This window comes from Oncorhynchus masou, chromosome 29, assembly GCF_036934945.1.
Source record: "Oncorhynchus masou masou isolate Uvic2021 chromosome 29, UVic_Omas_1.1, whole genome shotgun sequence".
Taxonomy (NCBI): domain Eukaryota; kingdom Metazoa; phylum Chordata; class Actinopteri; order Salmoniformes; family Salmonidae; genus Oncorhynchus; species Oncorhynchus masou.
The window spans coordinates 26,998,252-27,022,804 of record NC_088240.1 but is presented as its reverse complement, the minus strand read 5'-3'; the positions used below and the strand labels follow the sequence as shown (position 1 = coordinate 27,022,804).

The window sequence follows — 24,553 nt, the reverse complement described above, 5'->3', positions numbered from 1 at the left end:
GGGAATAGAGTGCCATTTGGAACACACTATAAGCGTGCAATCATCATTGCTGGGGTAAAAGCATCAAAGCTCATGGCTAGCGTCTGAAGTCAGTGTGACTAACGTCTGTAAGCAAAAGAGATATTTACTGAGAGCATAAAAAGACTCACACAGAGACTGACAACAAAAGCCACATGGAACACTACAGGCAATGTAATCTTCATGCTGTTGTATTAAATTGTCATTAAGGCCTGAGTGTGTGTGACTAACCTGCTAATGAAGAGGTCAGAGGTTGTTCTCCACTGTATCTAGTCATTTGTACCCTCACACAAATAGCTTACATGTATCTCATTTCCTCTTAATATGTTTTAATTCATAATGAGTATAGCATGCAACAGATCTGAAAAAAGCAGAGACCATCTCTGTGGCTGGCCCCGGCAAGGCTCCATGTACAGTACGTCCCCCTCCCCCCTCCACCCCTGTCCTACTCTCCTGTGATTGGTCAAAAGACTTGGGCTGCCTGTCTAAAAGCAGCTAAAGTGATACAGTGATCTCCTTCAAGCCCGAGGCAAAGCCCCAGGCAAAGTACAGACATTTACATGTGGTAAACAAAAGTGTTTGAAAGACACTTTGTCTTTGAAAAACATCTGAAAGACAAACAAAACAAATCAATCAATATTGGTGGTGGATAAGGTGTTCCCACTCAGCGCTTTGTGCAACTGAAAAAGTGCTATTTAAACCCAACCAATCAATCAAACATGTACTCATCTGATTAGTAGTGTTAATTCTAGGTCAGGGGAGGGAGACTAAAACAGCCCTCTATGGTCCTGCAAAACCTGATTCCCTAGGGCACTAAAACTGTCTAACTTCTATACAGCAGGGTAAACCCAGGGATACAGTCAGATAAACATAGACTGCAGCTAAAACATGGTGAATACTGCTTTTATTAGATTTGTATGTATGCAGAATGCAGATGTTTATGAAAGGGAGAGTACTTTGAAATGTAAGCTCATGTTATTTATAAACATGGACACACAAATACATGTAAAATATAACTAATCAGCTGTTAGGATCGTTAGCTAAAATTGTCCCCAAAATAACACAAAAACTTCCAGATAGTTATTTTTTTTAAGAGAGAAGCACTTTGGATAAATTCACAACTTGATATCGGCCTCAAAATATCAAGAATGTAAAAGCTATCTCGAAGGGTGCCTAGTAAAACACACTCAACACACACACACTCAACCAGTGGTGTAAAGTATTTCAGTAAAAATACGTTAAAGTACTACATAAGAAGTTTTTGTTGGGGGTATCTGTACTTTACTATTTATATTTTTGACAACTTTTACTTCACTACATTCCTGAAGAAAAGTATGTACATTTTACCTGACACTCAAACGTACTCGTTACATTTTGAATCCTTATTAGCAGGACAGGAAAATGGTCCCATTCACGGACTTATCAAGAGAACACATGGTCATCCCTGCTGCCTCTGATCTGGTGGACTCACTAAACAAAAATGCATATTTTCGAAATGAGTTTTGGAGTGTTGGAGTGTGCCCCTGGTTACCTGTACATTTTTGATACAAGACAATGATGCCGTCTTCTTTGCTTAATATAAGGAATTTGAAATGATTTCTATCTTAACTTTAGACACTTAAGTACATTTAGAACCTAATACTTTTAGACTTTTACTTCAGGGGGGTGACTCACTTGTACTTGAGTAACTTTCTAAGTATCTATAGTTTTACTCAAGTATGACAATTGGGTACTTTTTCCAACACTGCACTCAACACACACATACAATCCTAGTTGGGTCCATAGCACCATCTTTAGTCCATAACCAAAATGCATGAATGCATGAAGCAGTAGTGTGGGTCACTGGCCAAACTGAGTCCTTTAATGTAGCAGGCATTACTACGTACAAATCACACCATGCCGACCAACGGCTGAAAGCAGCGGCTGGCCGCGGTGGTCAGTTAGAGACGATCAGTGGTGAGTCAACATGTAGTCACTGGAACAGAACATGATGCCCGATGTTCTGGTCAGAGATAATAGGATGGCCACCCGCTGCTTTTAAAGGTTTGTCAGCAAGGTCTGTTTTAGACTTTAAAATGTTGAAGGCTTCTGAACTGGCGAACAAAATATCAAAGGTGTTTTATGTGTTTTCAGTATGAGGAAAATACAGCCATACTAAGATAAAGAAAAATGTGTTTGTGGAGTGTAAACAGGAAAGATACTGCCCTTGGATGTGGTTAAATGAGATCACAAACAAACAAACTATGTCCTCTATCCCTAGATGTGAAATGTCTTTAAAACACATGTATAAAGATTTGGCATATAATTATGGGCTACATTTACAGGTGTCAATAACAATGGTTTAACCCCTTTAACTTCTGGTACAGTAAATATCTTTGCTACAGTAACTATCTTTGCTACAGTAACTATCTCTGCTACAGTAACTATCTATGCTATAGTAACTATGTTTGGTACAGTATCCGCCAGACATCACAAAGGAAAAGAGACAGGCAGCAACAGTTGTCATGGAAGATGAGCCCTGTGTCCAAATCTCTGTCCTTTCTCCTAAAGTGTTTGCTTCCCTTCATGGATTTCAGAGGAGTTGACTGATGTAAGAAATATGGTGGAAACTCCCTCTGGCCCAATATTCTTACACCAATCCAACTAGCGCTGCAGTCCGGCGGCAGCGTCCCTAAGGCGGTCAGCTTCCTTTTCGAGGTCAGTGTCCCGTTGGCGGTCAGCGTCCCGTTGGCGGTAGTGGAACAGGCTGGTGGTGTCCAACTCGCTGGCATACTTTATGGCCTCAGCAAACAGCTTGACCACCTGACGGGACCACAGGGAAAGGTTCAGTGATGGGGTCAATTCAATTCGGGAAGTACTCCAATTCCAAATAATGATTTTCTATGAGTAAAACTTGCAATTGCAGTTAACTTCCTGAATTGAAACTGACCCTGGAAAGGTGTCTCAATCTGTTTAAGACATGATTGTCAGTTCAATTCTTGTAAGTTGCTTTGGATGTGTGTGTGTGTGTGTGTGTGTGTGTGTATGAGAGAGCTTGCATGTGTCTCTGTGTGTGTGTCCCTGCGTGTGTGTCTGTATGGCGTGGAGTATGCATGTTTGTGTACCTGCATTTGTCCCTCTGTGTGTGTGTGTGTGTGTGTGTGTGTGTGTGTGTATCTTGTCACTGTGTCTGTGTACCTGGTAGTTGGTGATGAGAGGCACCCCGTGGTCCACAGCCATCCTGCGGATCAGGAAATTGTCCCTGAGGAACTTGCTGTTGTTGTTGGGAAGGTTTATCACCAGGTCAATGTGGCCCTCATTGATCAGCCTACACACATACACAGAGAAAGGTTACAGTGAACCGAGGAGAATAGGAGAAGAGAGAAAGAGAGAGGAGAAGAGAGGAGGAAGTATGAGAGAAGAGGAAAACGGGGCTGTGGATAAACAGACGAGGTAAAGCATCTAAAGATACATTTATATCTGAAGCCTTTTGTCAGACAGAGACACATCAGGATGGAATGCTAATGATAATATGGAGGGGACACAGATGACAACCACATTAAAACAAAGGTGACATCAAATCCTCTGTCCACAATCACACACACAATCACACACACATCACGTGCTTCTCCTGAGGCTGACAACAGCACTGTGTAAGGAGGAGTAGTGTGTGCGTGTGTGTGTGCACTCCTCGTTGTTATATTTCACAATTCCTTATAATTCTGTGTAATTGGACTGTGTGTTCTGAGACATTATTCAGAGTTTAATCACAGGCCAAATATATTATAGTGATGAAGCAGTAAGAGCTGTAAGGAGTGAGATGTTAGCAAAATACTAGGGATGTGCATCTTTCCCTTTCAACACAATTCCATATGCATCTAGATACTTTACATGGGCTCCGATACGATACAGGATTGATACATTTTTAGCTTGAAACGATGTGGGATTTGGTTTGATTAGAGAACGAATCGTTGCGATTCAGTTTGATGCACTAACATTCGTTGCATAAACACATTCAATTTCCAAATCCTCTGCTGATTAGCTCATGAGTTGGGCCTCTCTGATCCGGATCTGTTTGAACTGACTTCTGCGTGTGTGTATGTGTGTGTGTAAATGATGCATGTCTAGGGTGTATCTACTATTTTGGTTACCTGAGCTGAGCCATAAGGGAAACTAGGCACCACCTCACCACCAATATGAGATTAGTGGGGGGCAACGTGTTTTTAGTCCCCCACTTCGGTTCTGAAATCACCATCAACCACTAAATTAACCTGTCATTTTTGCAGATTAAGTGTTCGAGCTAGTATTGTATCAATATTTACCGTTTACAAATGAGCTATGACATAGCCAATTAATATATAGCCAACTTTGGATTTAACCCCCCCACCCACCTCAAAATCTAATGGTTATGACCGTTGACGTTTTTACGGAGTACCCTTATTTTTCCTCCTGCATCGGCCATGCAGCGTGCCTCACAAAACTTGATTGTTGTTCTTGTTATGAAAATATAAACTTTACCCGGTATATCTAAAAATGACCATATACACTGATTGTTTAAAACCAAACTACCCCAAAAAAACTACTGCTGTTGGTGAACCTGAAGTAAAATCTATACTAAGCCTGTTCATCAGGTATAGCCAAAAGTCTCCAATAGTTTACATTTATTCCGGTAACATACAACACATACAACCGCACATAGATAACAATAACAACCTAGCAGATTTCATAGGTTGTCACTAAACTAATAAAGCCGAATATCGCGCAAGCCAATTTAGCATTTGAATGCTGAAGGTACCGTGCAGATGTTCAAGATCAGGCCACCTACCTCGCGTTGGTCAGTGTGTGAAGCTGGGCACAGTGCACAGTTTTACTACAGTATGCTACTGATAATCATTGACTACAGCTCAGCATTCAACACCATAGTACCCTCCAAGCTCGAGGCCCTGGGTCTGAACCCCACCCTGTACAACTGGGTCCTGGACTTCGTGACGGGATGCCCCCAGGTGGTGAAGGTTGGAAACAACACCTCCACTTCATTGATCCTCACAACTGGGGCACCACAAGGGTGCGTGCTCAGCCCTCTCCTGTACTCCCTGTTCACCCATGACCGCGTGGCCACGCACGCCTCCAACTCAATCATCAAGTTTGCAAACAACACAGTAGAAGGCCTGATTACAAACAATGACGAGACAGCCTACAGGTAAGAGGTGTGGTCCCTGGGAGTGTGGTGCCAGGAAAATAACTTCTCACCCGACGTCAACAAAACAAAGCTGATCGTGGACTTCAGGAAACAGCAGAGGGAGCACCCCCCTATCCACATCAACTGGACCGCAGTGGAGAAGGTGGAAAGCTTCAAGTTCCTCTGCTTACACATCACTGACAAACTGAAATGGTCCACCCACACAGACAGTGTGGTGAAGAACCTCAGGAGGCTGAATAAATTTGTCTTGGCACCTAAAACCCTCAAACATTTACAGATGTACAATTGAGAGCATCCTGTCAGGCTGTATCACCGCCTGGTACGGCAACTGCACTGCCCACAACTGCAGGGCTCTCCAGAGGGTGGTGAGGTCTGCCCAACGAATCACAGGGAGCAAACTACCTGCCCTCCAGAACACCTACAGCCCCAGATGTCAAAGGAAGGCCAAAAAGATTATCAGGGACAACAACCACCCAAGTCACTGCCTGTTCACCCCGCTCTCATCCAGAAGGCGAGGTCAGTACAGGTGCATCAAAGCCGGGACCGAGAGACTTAAAAACAGCTTCTATCTCAAGGCCATCAGACTGTTAAATAGCCATCACTAGCACATTAGAGGCTGCTGCCCTATATACATAGACTTGACATCACTGGCCACTTTAATAATGGAAGACTAGTCACTTTAATAAAAGTGTATATTAGTGGGGCGGCAGGTAGCCTAATGGTGGTTACAGGTTTGGACTAGTAACCAGAAAGTTGTAAGATCGAATCCCCCGAGCTGACAAGGTAAAAATCTGTCGTTCTGGCCCTGAACAAGCCATTTAACCCACTGTTCCTAGGCTGTCATTGAAAATAATAATTTCTTCTTAACTTCTTCGATATAGGGGGCGCTCTTAAATTTTTGGATAAAAAAACGTTCCCGTTTTAAACAAGATATTTTGTCACGAAAAGATGCTCGACTATGCATATAATTAACAGCTTTGGAAAGAAAACACTCTGACGTTTCCAAAACTGCAAAGATATTATCTGTGAGTGCCACAGAACTGATGCTACAGGCGAAACCAAGATGAAATTTCAAACAGGAAATGGCACAGATTTTGAAGGCGCTGTGTTCTAATGTCTCCTTATATGGCTGTGAATGCACCAGGAATGAGCCTACACTTTCTGTCGTTTCCCCAAGGTGTCTGCAGCATTGTGACGTAATTGTAGGCATATCATTGGAATATTGACCATAAGAGACTACATTTACCAGGTGCCCGCTTGGTGTCCTCCGTCGAAATTATTGCGTAATCTCCAGCTGCGTGCATTTTTCCATTATCTTCAGAGGAGAAACACAACTGCCACGAATGATTTATCATCGAATAGATATGTGAAAAACACCTTCAGGATTGATTCTAAACAACGTTTGCCATGTTTCTGTCGATATTATGGAGTTAATTTGGAAAAAGGTTTGGCGTTGTAATGACTGAATTTTCGGGTTTTTTTCTTAGCCAAATGTGATGAACAAAACGGAGCGATTTCTCCAACACAAATAATATTTTTGGAAAAACTGAACATTTGCTATCTAACTGAGAGTCTCCTCATTGAAAACATCCGAAGTTCTTCAAAGGTAAATGATTTTATTTGAATGCTTTTCTTGTTTTTGTGAAAATGTTGCCTGCTGAATGCTAGGCTAATGCTATGCTAGCTATCAATACTCTTACACAAATGCTTGTGTAGCTATGGTTGAAAAGCATATTTTGAAAATCTGAGACAGTGTTGTTAACAAAAGGCTAAGCTTGTGAGTGAATATATTTCTTTCATTTCATTTGCGATTTTCATGAATAGTTAACATTGCGTTATGCTTGAGGCTATGATTACGCTCCCAGATACGGGATTGCTCGACGCAAGAAGTTAACTGACTTGCCTAGTTAAATAAAGATAAAATAATAATACACTCTGTCTATGCCGCTCTTGTCACGACTCCCGCCGAAGTCGGCTCCTCTCCTTGTTCGGGCGGCGGTCGACGTCACCGGTCTTCTAGCCATCGCCGCTCCACCTTCATTTTCCATTTGTTTTGTCTTGTTCATCCGCACACCTGTTTTACATCCCCTCATTCTCTACGCATATATTATCCTCTGTTCCCCCCCATGTCTGTGTGTGTAATTGTTTGTTGAGCAAGAAACACAAGCATTTCGCTACACCCACAATAACATCTGCTGAACACCAATAACATTTGATTTAATTGCCTGGGGTTGTTCGGGATTCAAAATGACTTGTTGATCAATGACTGTCAACACAGTTACATGCTTAATTCCACACTGAATGAGAGGACGCATCAGTTGTCACAAAAGATGAGGTATTTTCGGAAGGTAGATTAATAACGTTTGAAAGGAGGGTGCCCCGATCCACATCAAACTAGACTGCAGTAGAGAGTCACGAGTTTTAAGTTCTTCAGTGTCCACATCACAGAGATCTTGTCATGGACCAACAATAACACCACTCTTGACAAGATGGCGCACCAGTGTCTCTACTTCCTAAGACGGCTAAGGAAATTTGGCATGCTGCCCCGGGTGTTCTCCAAATACTCCCGCTTCATCATCGAGAGCGTCGTGACCTGTTTCATCATGGTCTGGTACGGGAATTGCTCCGTTCTTGACCGCAAGGCCCTCCAGTGGGTGGTGAAGACGGCCCAGTCCATCACTGAGACCGTGTTCCCACCCATCCAGGACATCTACTCAAAACAGTGCCTGAGGAAGGCACGCAGCATCATCAAGGACCCCACACACCCCAGAAACAAGCTGTTCTCCATAATGATGACGGAATTGGAGAATGAGGTCTGATACCAACAGGCTCAGAGAGTTTCTATCTACAAGTCATCAGACTACTTGAATTGGACTGACCACCTGCTCTGTTACTACACACCTTAGCACACATGCACTCATTCATGCACACACCCACACAGACATACACATATACATTCATACTACACACACACAGACATACACACACACATACACATGCATACTACACACCCACACAGACATACATTCATACTACACCCACACACACAGACACACACACACACACATTTATACTACACACACAGACATACACATATACATTCATACTACACACCCACAAATGCATTCATACTAGACACACATATACATTCATACTACACACCCACAGACATACACACACACACATATACATTCATACTACACACCCACAGACATACACACACACATATACATTCATACTACACACCCACACAGACACACACACACACACAGACATACACACACACACATATTCATTCATACTACACACCCAGACATACACGCACACATATGCATTCATACTACACACACAGACACACACACACACACACACACACATATACATTCATACTACACACACACACACATACATTCATACTACACACACACACACACACACACACACACACACACACACGCACACACACACTCATGCACACAACCACACAGACATACATACACATATTCATTCATACTACACAGACACACACATATACATTCATACTACACACACACACACACACACACACACATATACATTCATACTACACACACACATCACAACTGCTGCTACCAGACTCAGTTTATACACTGGCCCCCCATTCCCCCTCTTCCCCAATACACATGTTAATATTGGACTAGAAATTGTACCATCCTGTATTATAATTATGCTAAAATGTTTATTCTATTGAAACATTTACTTTATGTTCATATTCTTATATTTTATTATTTGTTATTGCTGTTGCTTTGTTGGGAACTTGCAAGAAAGCATTTCATTGGACGATGTATACCATGAGTATCCTGTACATACGACTAATACAACTTACTTTTTATCCCTCCCTCTCTTCATCCCTCTATTCCAGACAGTCACCCCTTGCCCTTATCCCCTCTCACCTGATAATACTGGGCAAGCTGGCATCTCCTCCCTCCTGGCTGGGCCATGCCACAGGGGTGGCGGGGACGTCATTGGCAGAGAGCCAGGCCGAGGTGGCCTCTGTAGCAAAGAGCTGGAGACCACACACACACACAGAGGGGGAGAGAAGCAAATGTCAGTTTGTTCTCTTTCTCTTCAGTTCCTCTGTGTTTTGGTGTGTTGTTTTGGGTTGTGCATAGACTATCAGGTCGACTAGCAGTCTAACTCATGACTGAACTTCCAATAAGAGAGAAGAATTTTGCTAGACCCGCAATAACATCTGCTAAACACGTGTATGTGACCAATAAAATTTCATTTGAAGAGTAGTAATTGAGAACGAACAGTAGTACTCACTTTAAAGCCTTCTTCATTCAGCTGGTGTGCTGTGGCTAAGAAGTTGGGCCGGAACGAATGCTGAGGGAGGTAAAAATCTAATCAGAATCACAAACTAAGACCTGGTGAAAAAGTAGTGCACTAAATAGGGAATAGGGTGCCATTTGGGACGCATATGAGTCTCTGACCCTTGGTAGCGTTTGCTTTGGAACATCAATAGAGGAGAAACAGAAGAAACACCTCTCTAAGATTAAATCTGTACATTCTTTCCTCCTCTTCTCCTCTGTGAGCCAGATCAACAGCCTAGTTGTGTCATCACACTGTGTTAAACAGGACCAAGTAATCAGGTTTGTAAAGGCGTGTCAGATTCACAGCCATGTAGGCTGGTCATTAGGAGGGAAAGGTAGAAGAGAAACACAGCCTCGGTCGCTAATTCTGATTTCACACCACCCTCCGCTCTGTCCCTAGTACCTGCAGACACACACACACACACACACACAGATATTCCGATTTCACACTCGTGTCCACCCTTTGTTGAAGTCTTATTAGAGACGGACATGGACGATGACCCTATAACAACCTCTCTCTTCATTCCTCTCTCTCCCATCATTCTTCCATCTCTCGCAGGGTTTCCGTAAGCCGGTAATTGACGGCTTTTGGCCGATAAAATAAATGAAAAGTCGATAAATAAAATTGTAGCTGGCCAAATTGTCCATAGCAGCATATCATACATCCCGATTTCGTGCTTCAGCACCATTTTCTCACTGTCTTCTGCGCTGCCTTATGCGCCTGCTACTGCTGATGGAGCGAGAGAGCAAGAGAGGAGCCTCGGGCTACTGTTTCTTGTGAAGATGGATGCCTTTTTAATTGAAGTAAAACAAAAACGGTTTAAACCAGTTTGCAAGTGTTTTGTTTCATTTTGTTCTCTTGGAAAATGTTTTCCAAATGTAAGGTTGTGTTTGTTGCAATATAATATCCTGCAGCCGTTTTACAGGCGCAAGACACTAATCTGGACGCTTATAAGAAATCCCACTACGCCCTCTGAGGAACCATCAAACATTCAAATCGTCAATACAGGACCAAGATCGACACTTAATACACCGGCTCTGAAGCTCGTCAAATGTGGCAGGGTTTGCAAACTATCACGGATTACATAGTGAAATCCAGTCGCGAGCTACCCAGTGACACGAGCCTACCAGACGAGCTAAATGCCTTCGATGCTCGCTTTGAGGCAAGCAACACTGAACCAACCATGCATAAGAGCACCAGCTGTTCCGGATGACTGTGTGATCACACTCTCCGTTGCCGATGTGAGTAAGACTTTTAAACAGGTTCACCAGCTGGCAAGTGTCTTCACTGATATTTTCAACCTCTCCCTGACAGAGTCTGTAATACCTACATGTTTCAAGAAGACCACCATAGTCCCTGTGTCCAAGAATGCTAAGATAATCTGTCTAAATGACTATCGCCCCGTAGCACTCACATCTGTAGCCATGCAAGGCTTTGAAAGGCAGGTCATTGCTCACATCAACATCATCATCCCACACACCCTGGGCCCACTCCAATTCAGATACCGCCGCAACAGACCCACTGATGACACAATCTCTATTGCACTCCACAGTGACCTTTCCCACCTGGACAAAAGGACCCGCCACACTGACCCTCAATGCATGTGTGCTTAGTCCCCTCAGTTTGCCCACGACTGCGTGGCCGCACAAGATGGCAACATTGCCAACGTGGTAGGCTTGATCGCCAAAAACAATGAGAAAGCCTACAGGAGGAGGTCAGACACCTGGCAGTGTAGTGCCAGGACAACAACTTCTGTCTCAATGTCAGCAAGACAAACAAGCTGATTGTGAACTATAGGAAACAGAGGGCCGAGCACGCCCCTATTCACATCGATGGGGCTGTAGTGGAGTGGGTCGAGAGCTTCAAGTTCCTCGGTGTCCACATCACAAAGGACCTATCATGGTCCAAACAACATCATAGTCGTATATTCAAAATGATATATAGCTGCACCATGAAGAGCATGTTGACAGGCTGCATCACCGCTTGGTATCACTGCTTGGCATCTGACTGCAAGTCGGTACAGACGGTAATGTGTACGCCCAGTACATCACTGCGGCCAAACTCCCTGCCATCCTGGACCTCTATACAAGGCTGTGTCAGAGGAAGGCCCTAAACATTTTAAAAGACTCCAGGCACCCAAGTCATCTCTCTGCTACCACATTACAAGCGGCACCGGAGTGCCAAGCCAGGGATCAAATGGCTTCTGAACAGCTTCTACCCCCAAGCCTTAAGACCGCTGAACAGATAATCAAATGGCTACTCTGACTATTTGCATTGACCCCCCCCCCCCCTCTATACATTTTTCTGCACTGGTTCTACGTATACTCACTGGACTCTAACCACACACTGACACTCCAACACCCACACACACACACACAGTCTACTGCCCCCTGGGCGCCGAAGACGTGGATATCAATTAAGGCAGCCCCCCGCACCTCTCTGATTCAGAGGGGTTGGGTTAAATGCGGAGGAAACATTTCAGTTGAATACATTGTTGAACAAATGACTAGGTATCCCCCTTTCCTTTACACTGCTGCTACTCTGTTTATTATCTATCCTGATTGCCTAGTCAGTTTTACTCCAGCCTATCATACAGTGGACTAGCGTGGCACGGTATACTGAAACTTCGGTACTTCTTCCATACTAGAAATGTTGTTACTTTCGGTAATTCTGAATGTGTCTGACGGATCATGCCGGTCAATCAGCACAGTGGACCCCTTATTATAATGTGCGCTGTGCCTGCTCCACTTACTCACTGCTAGCCTGCACTGGGAGGCTGCATCATGTTAGCTCCACTTACTCACTGCTAGCCTGCACTGGGAGGCTACATCATGTTAGGTCCACTTACTCACTGCTAGCCTGCACTGGGAGGCTGCATCATGTTAGGTCCACTTACTCACTGCTAGCCTGCACTGGGAGGCTGCATCATGTTAGGTCCACTTACTCACTGCTAGCCTGCACTGGGAGGCTGCATCATGTTAGGTCCACTTACTCACTGCTAGCCTGCACTGGGAGGCTGCATCATGTTAGGTCCACTTACTCACTGCTAGCCTGCACTGGGAGGCTGCATCATGTTAGGTCCACTTACTCACTGCTAGCCTGCACTGGGAGGCTGCATCATGTTAGGTCCACTTACTCATTGCTAGCCTGCACTGGGAGGCTGCATCATGTTAGGTCCACTTACTCACTGCTAGCCTGCACTGGGAGGCTGCATCATGTTAGGTCCACTTACTCACTGCTAGCCTGCACTGGGAGGCTGCATCATGTTAGGTCCACTTACTCATTGCTAGCCTGCACTGGGAGGCTGCATCATGTTAGGTCCACTTACTCACTGCTAGCCTGCACTGGGAGGCTGCATCATGTTAGGTCCACTTACTCATTGCTAGCCTGCACTGGGAGGCTGCATCATGTTAGGTCCACTTACTCATTGCTAGCCTGCATTGGGAGGCAGGTAGGTCCCCGGTAATGCTGCACAGAAGTTAACACAGTCTGGAATAATGCGACAAGCCATGTAGAAATGTTGAAACTGTTAATTAAAAAGTTCGGAAAACTATGTTCATTCAGGCTTTACAACGGAAGATGATACCGGTGACTTCCAGCTTGTAGACTAACTTTCCTTGCTAGCTGACAGCTAAAGCTAAGGCAATTGTGCGCCGCCCTGTGGGACTCCCAACCACGGCCGGTTGTGATACAGCCTAGAATCGAACTAGGGTCTGTAGTGACGCCTCTAGCACTGAGATTGAAGAAAATACTGTTTTGGTGCAGGTGCCGCCAACTAGCACAAAAATAATATTGCGATAGTCAAAACTATACAATATATATACGATATATACGATGTATATATCGTCAAAAAGAATATCCTGATATGTAACTATCGATTTCTTCCCCCGTTACTAGGTACTAGGGCCTTCATAACGCAAGACGTATTCTCCTGGTGGATAGCAGGCCTTCATAGTGCTAGACATATTCTCCCATCAGACCTGCACTGAGCACTTGTGACATGTGGAGCTGAATGCCATGATGAGAAATAACCACTGTCAACTTTCATCTGGCCCTCAAAGGACTTCCACACACACAGACAGTCTGTCACTGGAGACAGGAAGAATGAGTGAGAGGAGAGGGGGGAGAGGGGAAGAGAAGGGAGGAGGAAGAAAGGGAGGGAAAAGAGAAGGAGAGAGTGAAAGGAAGTAGAAAGATGGAGAGAAGAGTCTGTCACCAGAGAGAGGGAGGAGACAGGGAAGAAGAGAGAGAGGACAGGGGGAGGGTAGGAGAGGGGAGGAGGGAGAGAGGGAAAAGAGGAGAGAGTGAAAGGAGAGGAGGGAGAAAGAGGGGAAGCGCGAGAGGGGGTGAGAGGGAGGGCGAAGGAAGAGAGGAGGATGTGGGAACTCTACAGTGAGCTCATAATGCCCTGTTTATCCATATCTCTCTCTACCCGATGAAAACATAGACACAGAAGACTTTATAAACAAGACCTTCCTCTCTCAATACAAGACATCTATGTAAGTATCTGATGTACACACAGGCACAGACATACACACACACACTTTTAACTTTCCATCAGACGTGCTGTCGTAGCCATGGGAGACCAGTCCATGGATCGATGATCATTTATGATATGAATGCATCAGCCTTTTACAGATCCTGCTATTCAGCTTTAGTGTGGCTAGCTAGGAGCAGGCCTGAGGCACTCATTCATAACCCCACTGACTGGCTCGTTGAAGAGCGCTAGCTACGTATTACACATGAACACTACATTAATCTTACTAGCTGCACACGCATGGCTGTTTCTGACACACACATGAGAAACAGCATCCTTTTTAAGCTGCGTCCCACATTGCACCCTATTTCATATATGGTGCACTTCTTTTGACCAGGATAATAGGGCTCTGGTCAAAAGTAGTGCACTATATAAGGAATAGGGTGTCAACCGCTTTTGTCTACTCTGTTTTAGTATCTGACATGTACCTGAAAACAACTTTTTACAGAGCAAAGCACTTTGGCAAGAGACTTGGGAAGAAAAAGCAAATCCAGACAATTGTGAGATTATGGATTAAACTATTTGAGAGTGTTTGAAAAAGGGAAGTGTCAGTGGACTGAGGCTTGTTAACCCTGATGTGTACTCTCTTGAACCACACACACACACAGACCTGGATCCCGATGAGGATTCCTTTTGTAGGCAGCTTGAAGCCAGTGGATAGCATAGCCTTGAGGAAGGCAGAGTAGATGTTTGGTCCAAAACAAGCCACCTGCAAGGAGGGACACACACCTGTTAAGTGTATATATGTGCGTGTGTGTGCATGTACATACATGTGTGTGCGAGCCCGTCTGTGTGTGTACATGTCTCATCTGTGTGTGTGTCTGTGTAATGTATGTGTATGCGTGCTAGTGCCTATATATGTGTGTGTTTGTTTATACATAGTTGTTTGTGTGTGTGTGTGTGTGTGTGTCTGCACGCACACACACCTCTCCTGTGGAAGCCATTTCACAGCGCAGGACTGGGTCGGCATCACGAAGGCGAGGCCAGGAGAACATAGGAGCCTATCACAGAGAAGATACAAACAGACAGACCATTTTGGTATTTTAACCTGTGGAGCTCAGTGGTGGAGACCTCCCCCAGCCCTGATCTTAACCATCAGTGGGGGAAATACTAAACTGACCCAGGATCAGTGTCTAGGGGCAACGTCACCCTATATTGTGGCAGGAAGAATGGACTGAATGGAAAGGTATCAAATGTGTTTAGTGTAACCTAAAGTATAGGCATTACTGAAAAAAGCAGTGCAAACTTTTCTTCTGCAATCACATATGTTCTGGTGATTTAAATCCTTATATCAGCATTATAATACCTTTTTAATGGTGTTAAAGGATGTGTCTACAGAAAGCTATTGATAAAAAGACATGGGACTACCTGTGAGTAAGAAATGTTGCTTTGGTTAGAAATTCAATCACACTTTGCTATACTCAACAATCGAGAGGAAATGGAGCATCAGGACTAGTGCTTCAAATCAAACAGGTTTTGTGACAAGGCTGCCATCTAGAGGTGGAAAATCTCTCAAATCCCCGGATCAACCATGTTGATCTAAACCCCAGCCTCCCACTTGTGATGTCAACATCTTTACCACTTGGCCAAGAGGGTATTCCCTATCAACCCGTGTCAACTGATGGTTATTCAACATTACGGTTGCTGAATCTTTGTAGTGACTGCACCAAAAAGAGAGTCAGACAGAGACAGAGAGACAGAGGGACAGAGAGAGCGAGAGAGATAGAAAGAGAGAAAAAGTGTTAGAGAGAGCGACACAGAATTGTCATACCCTCAACTCTGATGTAAATGTAAGAAGTTAGAGCTTGGCTCACGTATAGACAGCAGACGAGACTAGACTATTCACTACTGTTTAATATTCTCTTCTACACAAGCCTGGATATTGAGAAGTTACAGAGAGGAGACAGGGATTATACCTAGCCCATTGCCCCCTCCCCCAACAACAGCTATTGTGCTGCCTCTCCTTTGTAATTACAACAGGAAATTACTTTGGGAGCGTTCAAGCACCAGCTGGCTGGCTGACTCCACTCACACATTTCAATCTACCAGTAACAGTTTAGTTAGTCACTGCCATAACCAGGGCCTAAAATTAAGACCGGATATATTTTTGCCACTGGCGGGTAAGAATGTCTAATTCACCAGCCACGTTGGCGGGTGGTCAGACTCAGGGCTTGACAGTGCGAGCATTTCATAAAAAGTCAATATCAACATTTCTGGGATTTTTTATTTCACATCATGAAACATGGGACCAACACTTTACTTGTTGTGTTGATATTTTTGTTCAGTATTCTAAAGTTAGACTTTATCCTTGGCTTTCTTGGCTATTTACATTGTTTTGTTTACAAGTTAGGTTGTTTTGAAATGTTTGAGTTTGCTTCCACTGCTATCGAAGAGATGTCGTCGGCCTCAACTAGTCAAGATTCTCAAAGGCACAGTGACCACTCGAGTGGCCCCGTTACCACGTTGCCGTGACTATCATTAATCTGATGACTTATTTATTTAATCAAACTAACTATGTTTAATTGTTACTCAATTAAATGAATCATGTAACAATTAACTCATTAGGAATTTGGGGCACCATGGGAAGAGTTGTTTAACGAGTTACTATCTCCCGACTTAAACTCTAAAGATATCTGTTTATCTCTTACATCAATAATAGTCCATTATTAATTATTACCTCAGTCTTATTCTGAATGTCGCATAATCCGTGGACCCGCAAGAACCCTAGCCCGTTTGAATATTCAGTACTACACAAATTTATTTATTTACTAACTAATAACACAATACAATACACACTTACATGAGATAAAAGTCCCTAGTGGACTGACACGATATGACGGCTTATTTCACAATGGAAGGGCGGTGGGGAAAGATGCATTTGAAAACTACGGTCAGAGTAACCAGAATACTTAGCCCCCTAACCACCGCTCATTCAGATTAGAAATGCAATATATATTTACGCATAGACGTCTTTCTCTGTCGTCTCTGTTAAAACCAATCGATCCGTCTATGGGTAGTGGCTCAATACAAGGTTCTGGTTGTCTACCAGAGGTCACAATGTCTTTCTTAGTTGTAGAGCTTCTCTGGTCTTGGAGTGTTCGTTAGAAAAGATAGTTCAGACGTACCAACAGTTGTATCGGTGGGGATTGTCTTCCTTCCTCGTGTCTTTAGTCAAAGTTCTAGGACCACTTTTTCATGCACAGCTGCAGACTGTGAATGTTCTGGTCTAGTCTACCTTCTTCACTTGTGTTGAGAGTTTGTAACCATTTCGTAAAGTTCAGCTCGCGCTGTATGTCAGCTGGTTTGTAGAGTTTAAACCATTTTCAGCCGTGTAGCCACTTCTCCACGCAGTCTGGCGTCAGTACAACGTTTCTAACCATTTCTAGTCTGTATGTTAATTGTTAGCGAGTCCTTTAAAGCACTCTGGCCACAGGGACATTCTGAACTCTGAGCTCACTTGGGCGTGGCTACAGACTGGGCACAAGTTTATAAAAATAAAAAAACTCTCATTTAGAAGGCTAAAATCACATTGCTGTCTTCACAAAAGTATTCTCATATTTAATCATATCATTATTACAACATTTAGATGTAAACCTGATACATAGAAAGTGTACACGTTGAGTTACTGTTACCTTGATATACCATCTGTCACGCCCTGGTCGAAGTATATTGTGTTTGTCTTCATTTATTTGGTCAGGCCAGGGTGTGACATGAGTTTATTGTGGTGTGTTTTGTCTTGGGGTTTTTGTTAGGTATTGGGTTTGTGGCTTAGTGGGGGTATCTAGCATAGTCTATGGCTGTCTGGAGTGGTTCTCAATCAGAGGCAGGTGTTTATCGTGGTCTCTGATTGGGAACCATATTTAGGCAGCCATATTCTTTGAGTGTTTCGTGGGTGATTGTCCTTATGTCCCTGTCTCTGTGTTTGTTGTCACCAGATAGGCTGTTTAGGTTTTTCACGTTACGTTTGTTGTTTTTGTATTGTTCGTGTTTATTCGTTCATTAAACATGTATGAAAATTACCACGCCGCATTTTGGTCCGATCCTTGCTACATCTCTTCGTCAGAGGAGGAGTTAGAAGAAAACCGTAACAGAATCACCCACCAACACAGGACCAAGCGGTGTGGTAACGGCAACAGCAAAAGCAGGAGCAGGAACAGAGGCAACAGCAAAAGCGAGGTCAGGATTTCGGGACATGGGAGCAGAATCTGTACTACACAACTTGGGAGGAGATAGACAGGTGGGCGGTCTACCCAGGAAGAGTGCCGGAGCCCGCCTGGGATTCGATGGAGCAGTGTGCAGAAGGTTACGAGAGAATGAGGTTGGCGAAGCAAGCACGGCGGCGCGGAAGGAAGCCCGGGAGTCAGCCCCCAAAATTTCTTGGGGGTGGGGCTCACAGGGAGTATGGCGACGTCAGGTAGGAGACCTGCGTCAACTTCCTGTGCTTACCGGGGGGCTAGAGAGACCGGGCAGGCACCGTGTTATGCTGTGGTGCGCACGGTGTTCCCAGTGCGGGTGCATAGCGGGGTGCGGTACATTCCAGCTCTGCGTATCGGCCGGGCTAGATTGAGCGTCGAGCCAAATGCCATGAAGCCGGCTAAACGCATCTGGTCCCCAGTGCGTCTCCTTGGGCCGGCTTACACGGCACCAGCCTTGCGCACGGTGTCCCCGGTTCGCCTGCATAGCCCAGTGCGGGCTATTCTCCTTGCCGCACTGGCAGAGCGACCGTGAGTATTCAACCAGGTAAGGTTGGGCAGGCTCGGTGCTCAAGAGCTCCAGTGCGCCTGCACGGTCCGGTCTACCCAGTACCACCTCCACGCACCAGCCCTCCGGTGGCAGCTCCCCGCACCAGGCTTCCTGTGCGTGTCCTCGGCCCAGTACCACCAGTGCCAGCACCAAGCATCAGGCCTACAGTGCGTCTCGCCTCTCCAGCGCTGCCAGAGCCTTCCTCCACTCCTGTGCTGCCGGAGTCTCCCGCCTGTTTAGCGCTGCTAGAGCCTTCCTCCTCTACAGCGCTGCTGGAGTCTCCTGCCTGTTCAGCGCAGCCGGAGTCTCCTGCCTGTTCAGCGCAGCCAGAGCAGCCAGTCTGCATGGGGCAGCCAGAGCCGCCAGTCTGCATGGGGCAGCCAGAGCCGCCAGTCTGCATGGGGCAGCCAGAGCCGCCAGTCTGCATGGGGCAGCCAGAGCCGCCAGTCTGCATGGGGCAGCCAGAGCCGCCAGTCTGCATGGGGCAGCCAGAGCCGCCAGTCTGCATGGGGCAGCCAGAGCCGCCAGTCTGCATGGGGCAGCCAGAGCCGCCAGTCTGCATGGGGCAGCCAGAGCTGCCAGTCTGCAAGGAGCAGCCAGTCTGCAAGGAGCTGCCAGTCTGCATGGAGCAGCCAGACCCGCCAGTCAGCATGGAGCAGCCAGACCCACCATTCAGCATGGAGCAGCCAGAGCCGCCAGACTCTTCCAGATCCGCCAGTCAGCCAGACTCTTCCAGATCCGCCAGTCAGCCAGACTCTTCCAGATCCGCCAGTCAGCCAGACTCTTCCAGATCCGCCAGTCAGCCAGACTCTTCCAGATCCGCCAGTCAGCCAGACTCTTCCAGATCCGCCAGACAGCCAGGATCCGCCAGTCGGCCAGACTCTTCCAGATCCGCCAGTCGGCCAGACTCTTCCAGATCCGCCAGTCGGCCAGACTCTTCCAGATCCGCCAGTCAGCCAGGATCCGCCAGTCGGCCAGACTCTTCCAGATCCGCCAGACTCTTCCAGATCCGCCAGACTCTTCCAGATCCGCCAGTCAGCCAGACTCTTCCAGATCCGCCAGTCAGCCAGGATCCGCCAGTCGGCCAGACTCTTCCAGATCCGCCAGTCAGCCAGACTCTTCCAGATCCGCCAGTCAGCCAGACTCTTCCAGATCCGCCAGTCAGCCAGACTCTTCCAGATCCGCCAGTCAGCCAGGATCCGCCAGTCGGCCAGACTCTTCCAGATCCGCCAGACTCTTCCAGATCCGCCAGACTCTTCCAGATCCGCCAGACTCTTCCAGATCCGCCAGACTCTTCCAGATCCGCCAGACTCTTCCAGATCCGCCAGACTCTTCCAGATCCGCCAGACCCTTCCAGATCCGCCAGACCCTTCCAGATCCGCCAGTCGGCCAGACTCTTCCAGATCCGCCAGTCAGCCAGACTCTTCCAGATCCGCCAGTCAGCCAGACTCTTCCAGATCCGCCAGTCAGCCAGGATCCGCCAGTCGGCCAGACTCTTCCAGATCCGCCAGACTCTTCCAGATCCGCCAGACTCTTCCAGATCCGCCAGTCGGCCAGACTCTTCCAGATCCGCCAGACTCTTCCAAATCCGCCAGACTCTTCCAGATCCGCCAGACTCTTCCAGATCCGCCAGACCCTTCCAGATCCGCCAGACCCTTCCAGATCCGCCAGACTCTTCCAGATCCGCCAGTCAGCCAGACTCTTCCAGATCCGCCAGTCAGCCAGACTCTTCCAGATCCGCCAGTCAGCCAGGATCCGCCAGTCGGCCAGACTCTTCCAGATCGGCCGATCCGCCAGACTCTTCCAGATCCGCCAGACTCTTCCAGATCCGCCAGACTCTTCCAGATCCGCCAGACTCTTCCAGATCCGCCAGACTCTTCCAGATCCGCCAGACTCTTCCAGATCCGCCAGACTCTTCCAGATCTGCCAGTCGGCCAGACTCTTCCAGATCCGCCAGTCAGTCAGACTCTTCCAGATCCGCCAGTCAGCCAGACTCTTCCAGATCCGCCAGTCAGCCAGACTCTTCCAGATCCGCCAGTCAGCCACTCTTCCAGGTCTGCCAGTCAGCCAGGATCTGCCAGAACCGCCAGCCAGCCAGACTCTTCCAGATCCGCCAGTCAGCCAGGATCCGCCAGTCGGCCAGACTCTTCCAGATCCGCCAGACTCTTCCAGATCCGCCAGACTCTTCCAGATCCACCAGATCCGCCAGACTCTTCCAGATCCGCCAGACTCTTCCAGATCCGCCAGACTCTTCCAGATCCGCCAGACCCTTCCAGATCCGCCAGACCCTTCCAGATCCGCCAGTCGGCCAGACTCTTCCAGATCCGCCAGTCAGCCCGACTCTTCCAGATCCGCCAGTCAGCCAGACTCTTCCAGATCCGCCAGTCAGCCAGGATCCGCCAGTCGGCCAGACTCTTCCAGATCGGCCGATCCGCCAGACTCTTCCAGATCCGCCAGACTCTTCCAGATCCGCCAGTCGGCCAGACTCTTCCAGATCCGCCAGTCGGCCAGACTCTTCCAGATCCGCCAGTCGGCCAGGATCCGCCAGTCGGCCAGGATCCGCCAGTCGGTCAGACTCTTCCAGATCTGCCAGTCGGCCAGACTCTTCCAGATCCGCCAGTCAGTCAGACTCTTCCAGATCTGCCAGTCGGCCAGACTCTTCCAGATCCGCCAGTCAGTCAGACTCTTCCAGATCCGCCAGTCAGCCAGACTCTTCCAGATCTGCCAGTCAGCCAGACTCTTCCAGATCCGCCAGTCAGCCAGACTCTTCCAGATCCGCCAGTCAGCCACTCTTCCAGGTCTGCCAGTCAGCCAGGATCTGCCAGAACCGCCAGCCAGCCAGGATCACCTGCCTGAGCATCCTCTCAGTGCTGGCCTTCCTCTCAGTTCCGAGCTTCCCCTCAGTCCCGAGCTTCCCCTCAGTCCCGAGCTTCCCCTCAGTCCCGAGCTGCCCCTCAGTCCCGAGCTGCCCCTCAGTCCCGAGCTGCCCCTCAGTCCCGAGCTGCCCCTCAGTCCCGAGCTGCCCCTCAGTCCCGAGCTGCCCCTCAGTCCCGAGCTGCCCCTTAGGGGGGGGGGGTTCTGTCACGCACTGGTCGAAGTATATTGTGTTTGTCTTCATTTATTTGGTCAGGCCAGGGTGTGACATGGGTTTATTGTGGTGTGTTTTGTCTTGTGGTTTTTGTTAGGTATTGGGTTTGTGGCTTAGTGGGGGTATCTAGCATAGTCTATGGCTGTCTGGAGTGGTTCTCAATCAGAGGCAGGTGTTTATCATTGTCTCTGATTGGGAACCATATTTAGGCAGCCATATTCTTTGAGTGTTTTGTGGGTGATTGTCCTTATGTCCTTAGTGTCCTTATGTTCCTGTCTCTGTGTTTGTTGTCACCAGATAGGCTGTTTAGGTTTTTCACGTTACGTTTGTTGTTTTTGTATTGTTCGTGTTTATTCGTTCATTAAACATGTATGAAAATTACCACGCCGCATTTTGGTCCGATCCTTGCTACACCTCTTCGTCAGAGGAGGAGTTAGAAGAAAACCGTAACACCATCCTTAATGACATCACAAAATAATAAATAATAATCATGTCACGTTGTTTAAGTCCCCACCAACCATTCCAAACATTTGGATTTCAGAAATAAATGTTCCAATGTCTAATCTTTTGATTTCAGAGTTTTTAGGTTGGCCACACTCTCTGTAACAAAGGAGTTTCAGTCCTCCAATACTGCGGTGCAAGAAAGAGAACGTTTCTGCAAACTATTTATGGTCGGCTGTTAACTTCTTATGGATGGCGGGCAGTATTGAGTAGCTTGGATGAATAAGGTGCCCAGAGTAAACTGCCTGCTACTCAGGCCCAGAAGATATGCATATTATTTGTAGATTTGGATAGAAAGCACTCTGAAGTTTCTAAAACTGAGAAAAAAATCCAACCAGGAAGTGGGAAATCTGAGGTTTGTAGGTTTTCAAGTCTTTGCCTATCCAATATACAGTAGAAATTTGGTCCGATTGCACTTCCTAAGGCTTCCACTAGATGTCAACAGTCTTTAGAACCATGTTTCAGGCTTCTACTGTGAAGGGGGGAGAATAAGAGCTGTTTGAGTCAGGTGTCTGGCAGAATGCCATGAGTTCAGTCTCGCACATGCCCGTGAGAGTTAGCAGCGTTCCTTTTCCTTTCTAAAGACAAAGGAATTGTCCGGTTGGAATATTATTGAAGATTTATGTTAAAAACCTCCTAAAGATTGATTCTATACATCGTTTGACATGATTCTACGAACTGTAATACAACTTTTTTGACTTTTCGTCTGTACTAAGTGTGCCTGCGCCTCATGAATTTGGATTTGTGAACTAAGCGCGCAAACAAAAAGGAGGTATTTGGACATAAATGATGGACATTATCGAACAAAACAAACATTTATTGTGGAACTGGGATTCCTTGGAGTGCATTCTGATGAAGATCACCAAAGGTAAGTGAATATTTATAATGCTATTTCTGACTTCTGTTGACTCCACAACATGGCGGGTATCTGTATGGCTGGTTTCTGTGTCTGAGCGCTGTACTCAGATTATTGCATGGTGTGCTTTTTCCGTAAAGCTCTTTTGAAATCTGACACAGCAGTTGCATTAAGGAGAAGTATATCTTTAATTCCACGTATAACACTTGTATTTTCATCAACATTTATGAGTATTTCTGTAAATTGACGTGGCTCTCTGCAAAATCACCGGATGTTTTGGAAGCGAAACATTACTGAACATAACGCGCCAATGTAAACTGAGATTTTTGGATATAAATATGAACTTTATGGAACAAAACATACATGTATTGTGTAACATGAAGTCCTATGAGTGTCATCTGATGAAGATCAAAGGTTAGTGATGAATTTTATCTCTTTCTGCTTTTTGTGATTCCGCTCTTTGGCTGGAAAAATGGCTGTGTTTTTCTGTGACTAGGTGCTGACCTCAGATAATCGCAATGTATGCTTTCACTGTAAAACCTTTTTGAAATCAGACACTGTGGTGGGATTAACAACAAGTTTATCTTTAAAATGGTGTATAATACTTGTATGTTTGAGGAATTTTAATTATAAGATTTCTGTTGTTTGAATTTGGTGCCCTGCACTGTCACTGGCTGTTGTCAAATCGATATGTGAACTTCATGTGCCTTAAAAAACAAACTTGTATTCCATCCATAAATACTAATAAACATTTAAAAAAACAGGAACCTTCCCACTAGCCATGATTGGCTGAGAATGTATGGTCTGGACATTCCCGGGAGATGAGTTTGGATTGAACTGAGATGTAGCGCGCTTCTGTCTATTACGTGAGCTGTTCAGTATGTGTTGACAGCCCTTTCTACCTTGCCGTTTTTGAAAGATATAACGTTAGCCATCGAGAACTACAAACGTTTTGCTACTTTTCTCAACAACATTTGATGCCCTGAATTTAGCAGGTGCTATTGACAGAGTCGTAGGATAAAGTGATGGGCTACTTTATGCACACGCCACGGTCAGTGTGAACCGGAGTGACTTGACACAAAGCTGGCCAAACAAGATGTAGCTACAAACAAAATGGAGTTAAATGGTTCCAGTCTGCAGTGAAGCGTTCATCCATGTATACGAGTAAGAGTACATGTCTAGACAATAGTGACACATCCACTTAGCTAGATGTGGGTGAGGGGTGTTATAGCATTTCCTCCACATGAAGGAAACACAAGTGTGTCAGGTAAGCATCAT

The 24,553-nt window shown here is 46.1% G+C and overlaps 1 protein-coding gene across 1 annotated transcript in view; it reads right to left on the bottom strand.

The window, feature by feature from the left end:
- Positions 1-905: 905 nt before the first annotated feature.
- Positions 906-24,553, bottom strand: part of cps1 (carbamoyl-phosphate synthase 1, mitochondrial) — an 88,444-nt gene continuing 64,796 nt past the window's right edge. Inside the window, exons 33-38 of the mRNA XM_064944422.1 lie at positions 15,014-15,088; positions 14,698-14,796; positions 9,503-9,562; positions 9,130-9,242; positions 3,196-3,325; positions 906-2,820 (exon numbers count right to left, since the gene is read on the bottom strand). Coding sequence (XP_064800494.1) covers positions 2,662-2,820; positions 3,196-3,325; positions 9,130-9,242; positions 9,503-9,562; positions 14,698-14,796; positions 15,014-15,088 — 636 coding nt within the window. The 3' untranslated portion in view covers positions 906-2,661. The remainder of the gene's footprint in view (positions 2,821-3,195; positions 3,326-9,129; positions 9,243-9,502; positions 9,563-14,697; positions 14,797-15,013; positions 15,089-24,553) is intronic.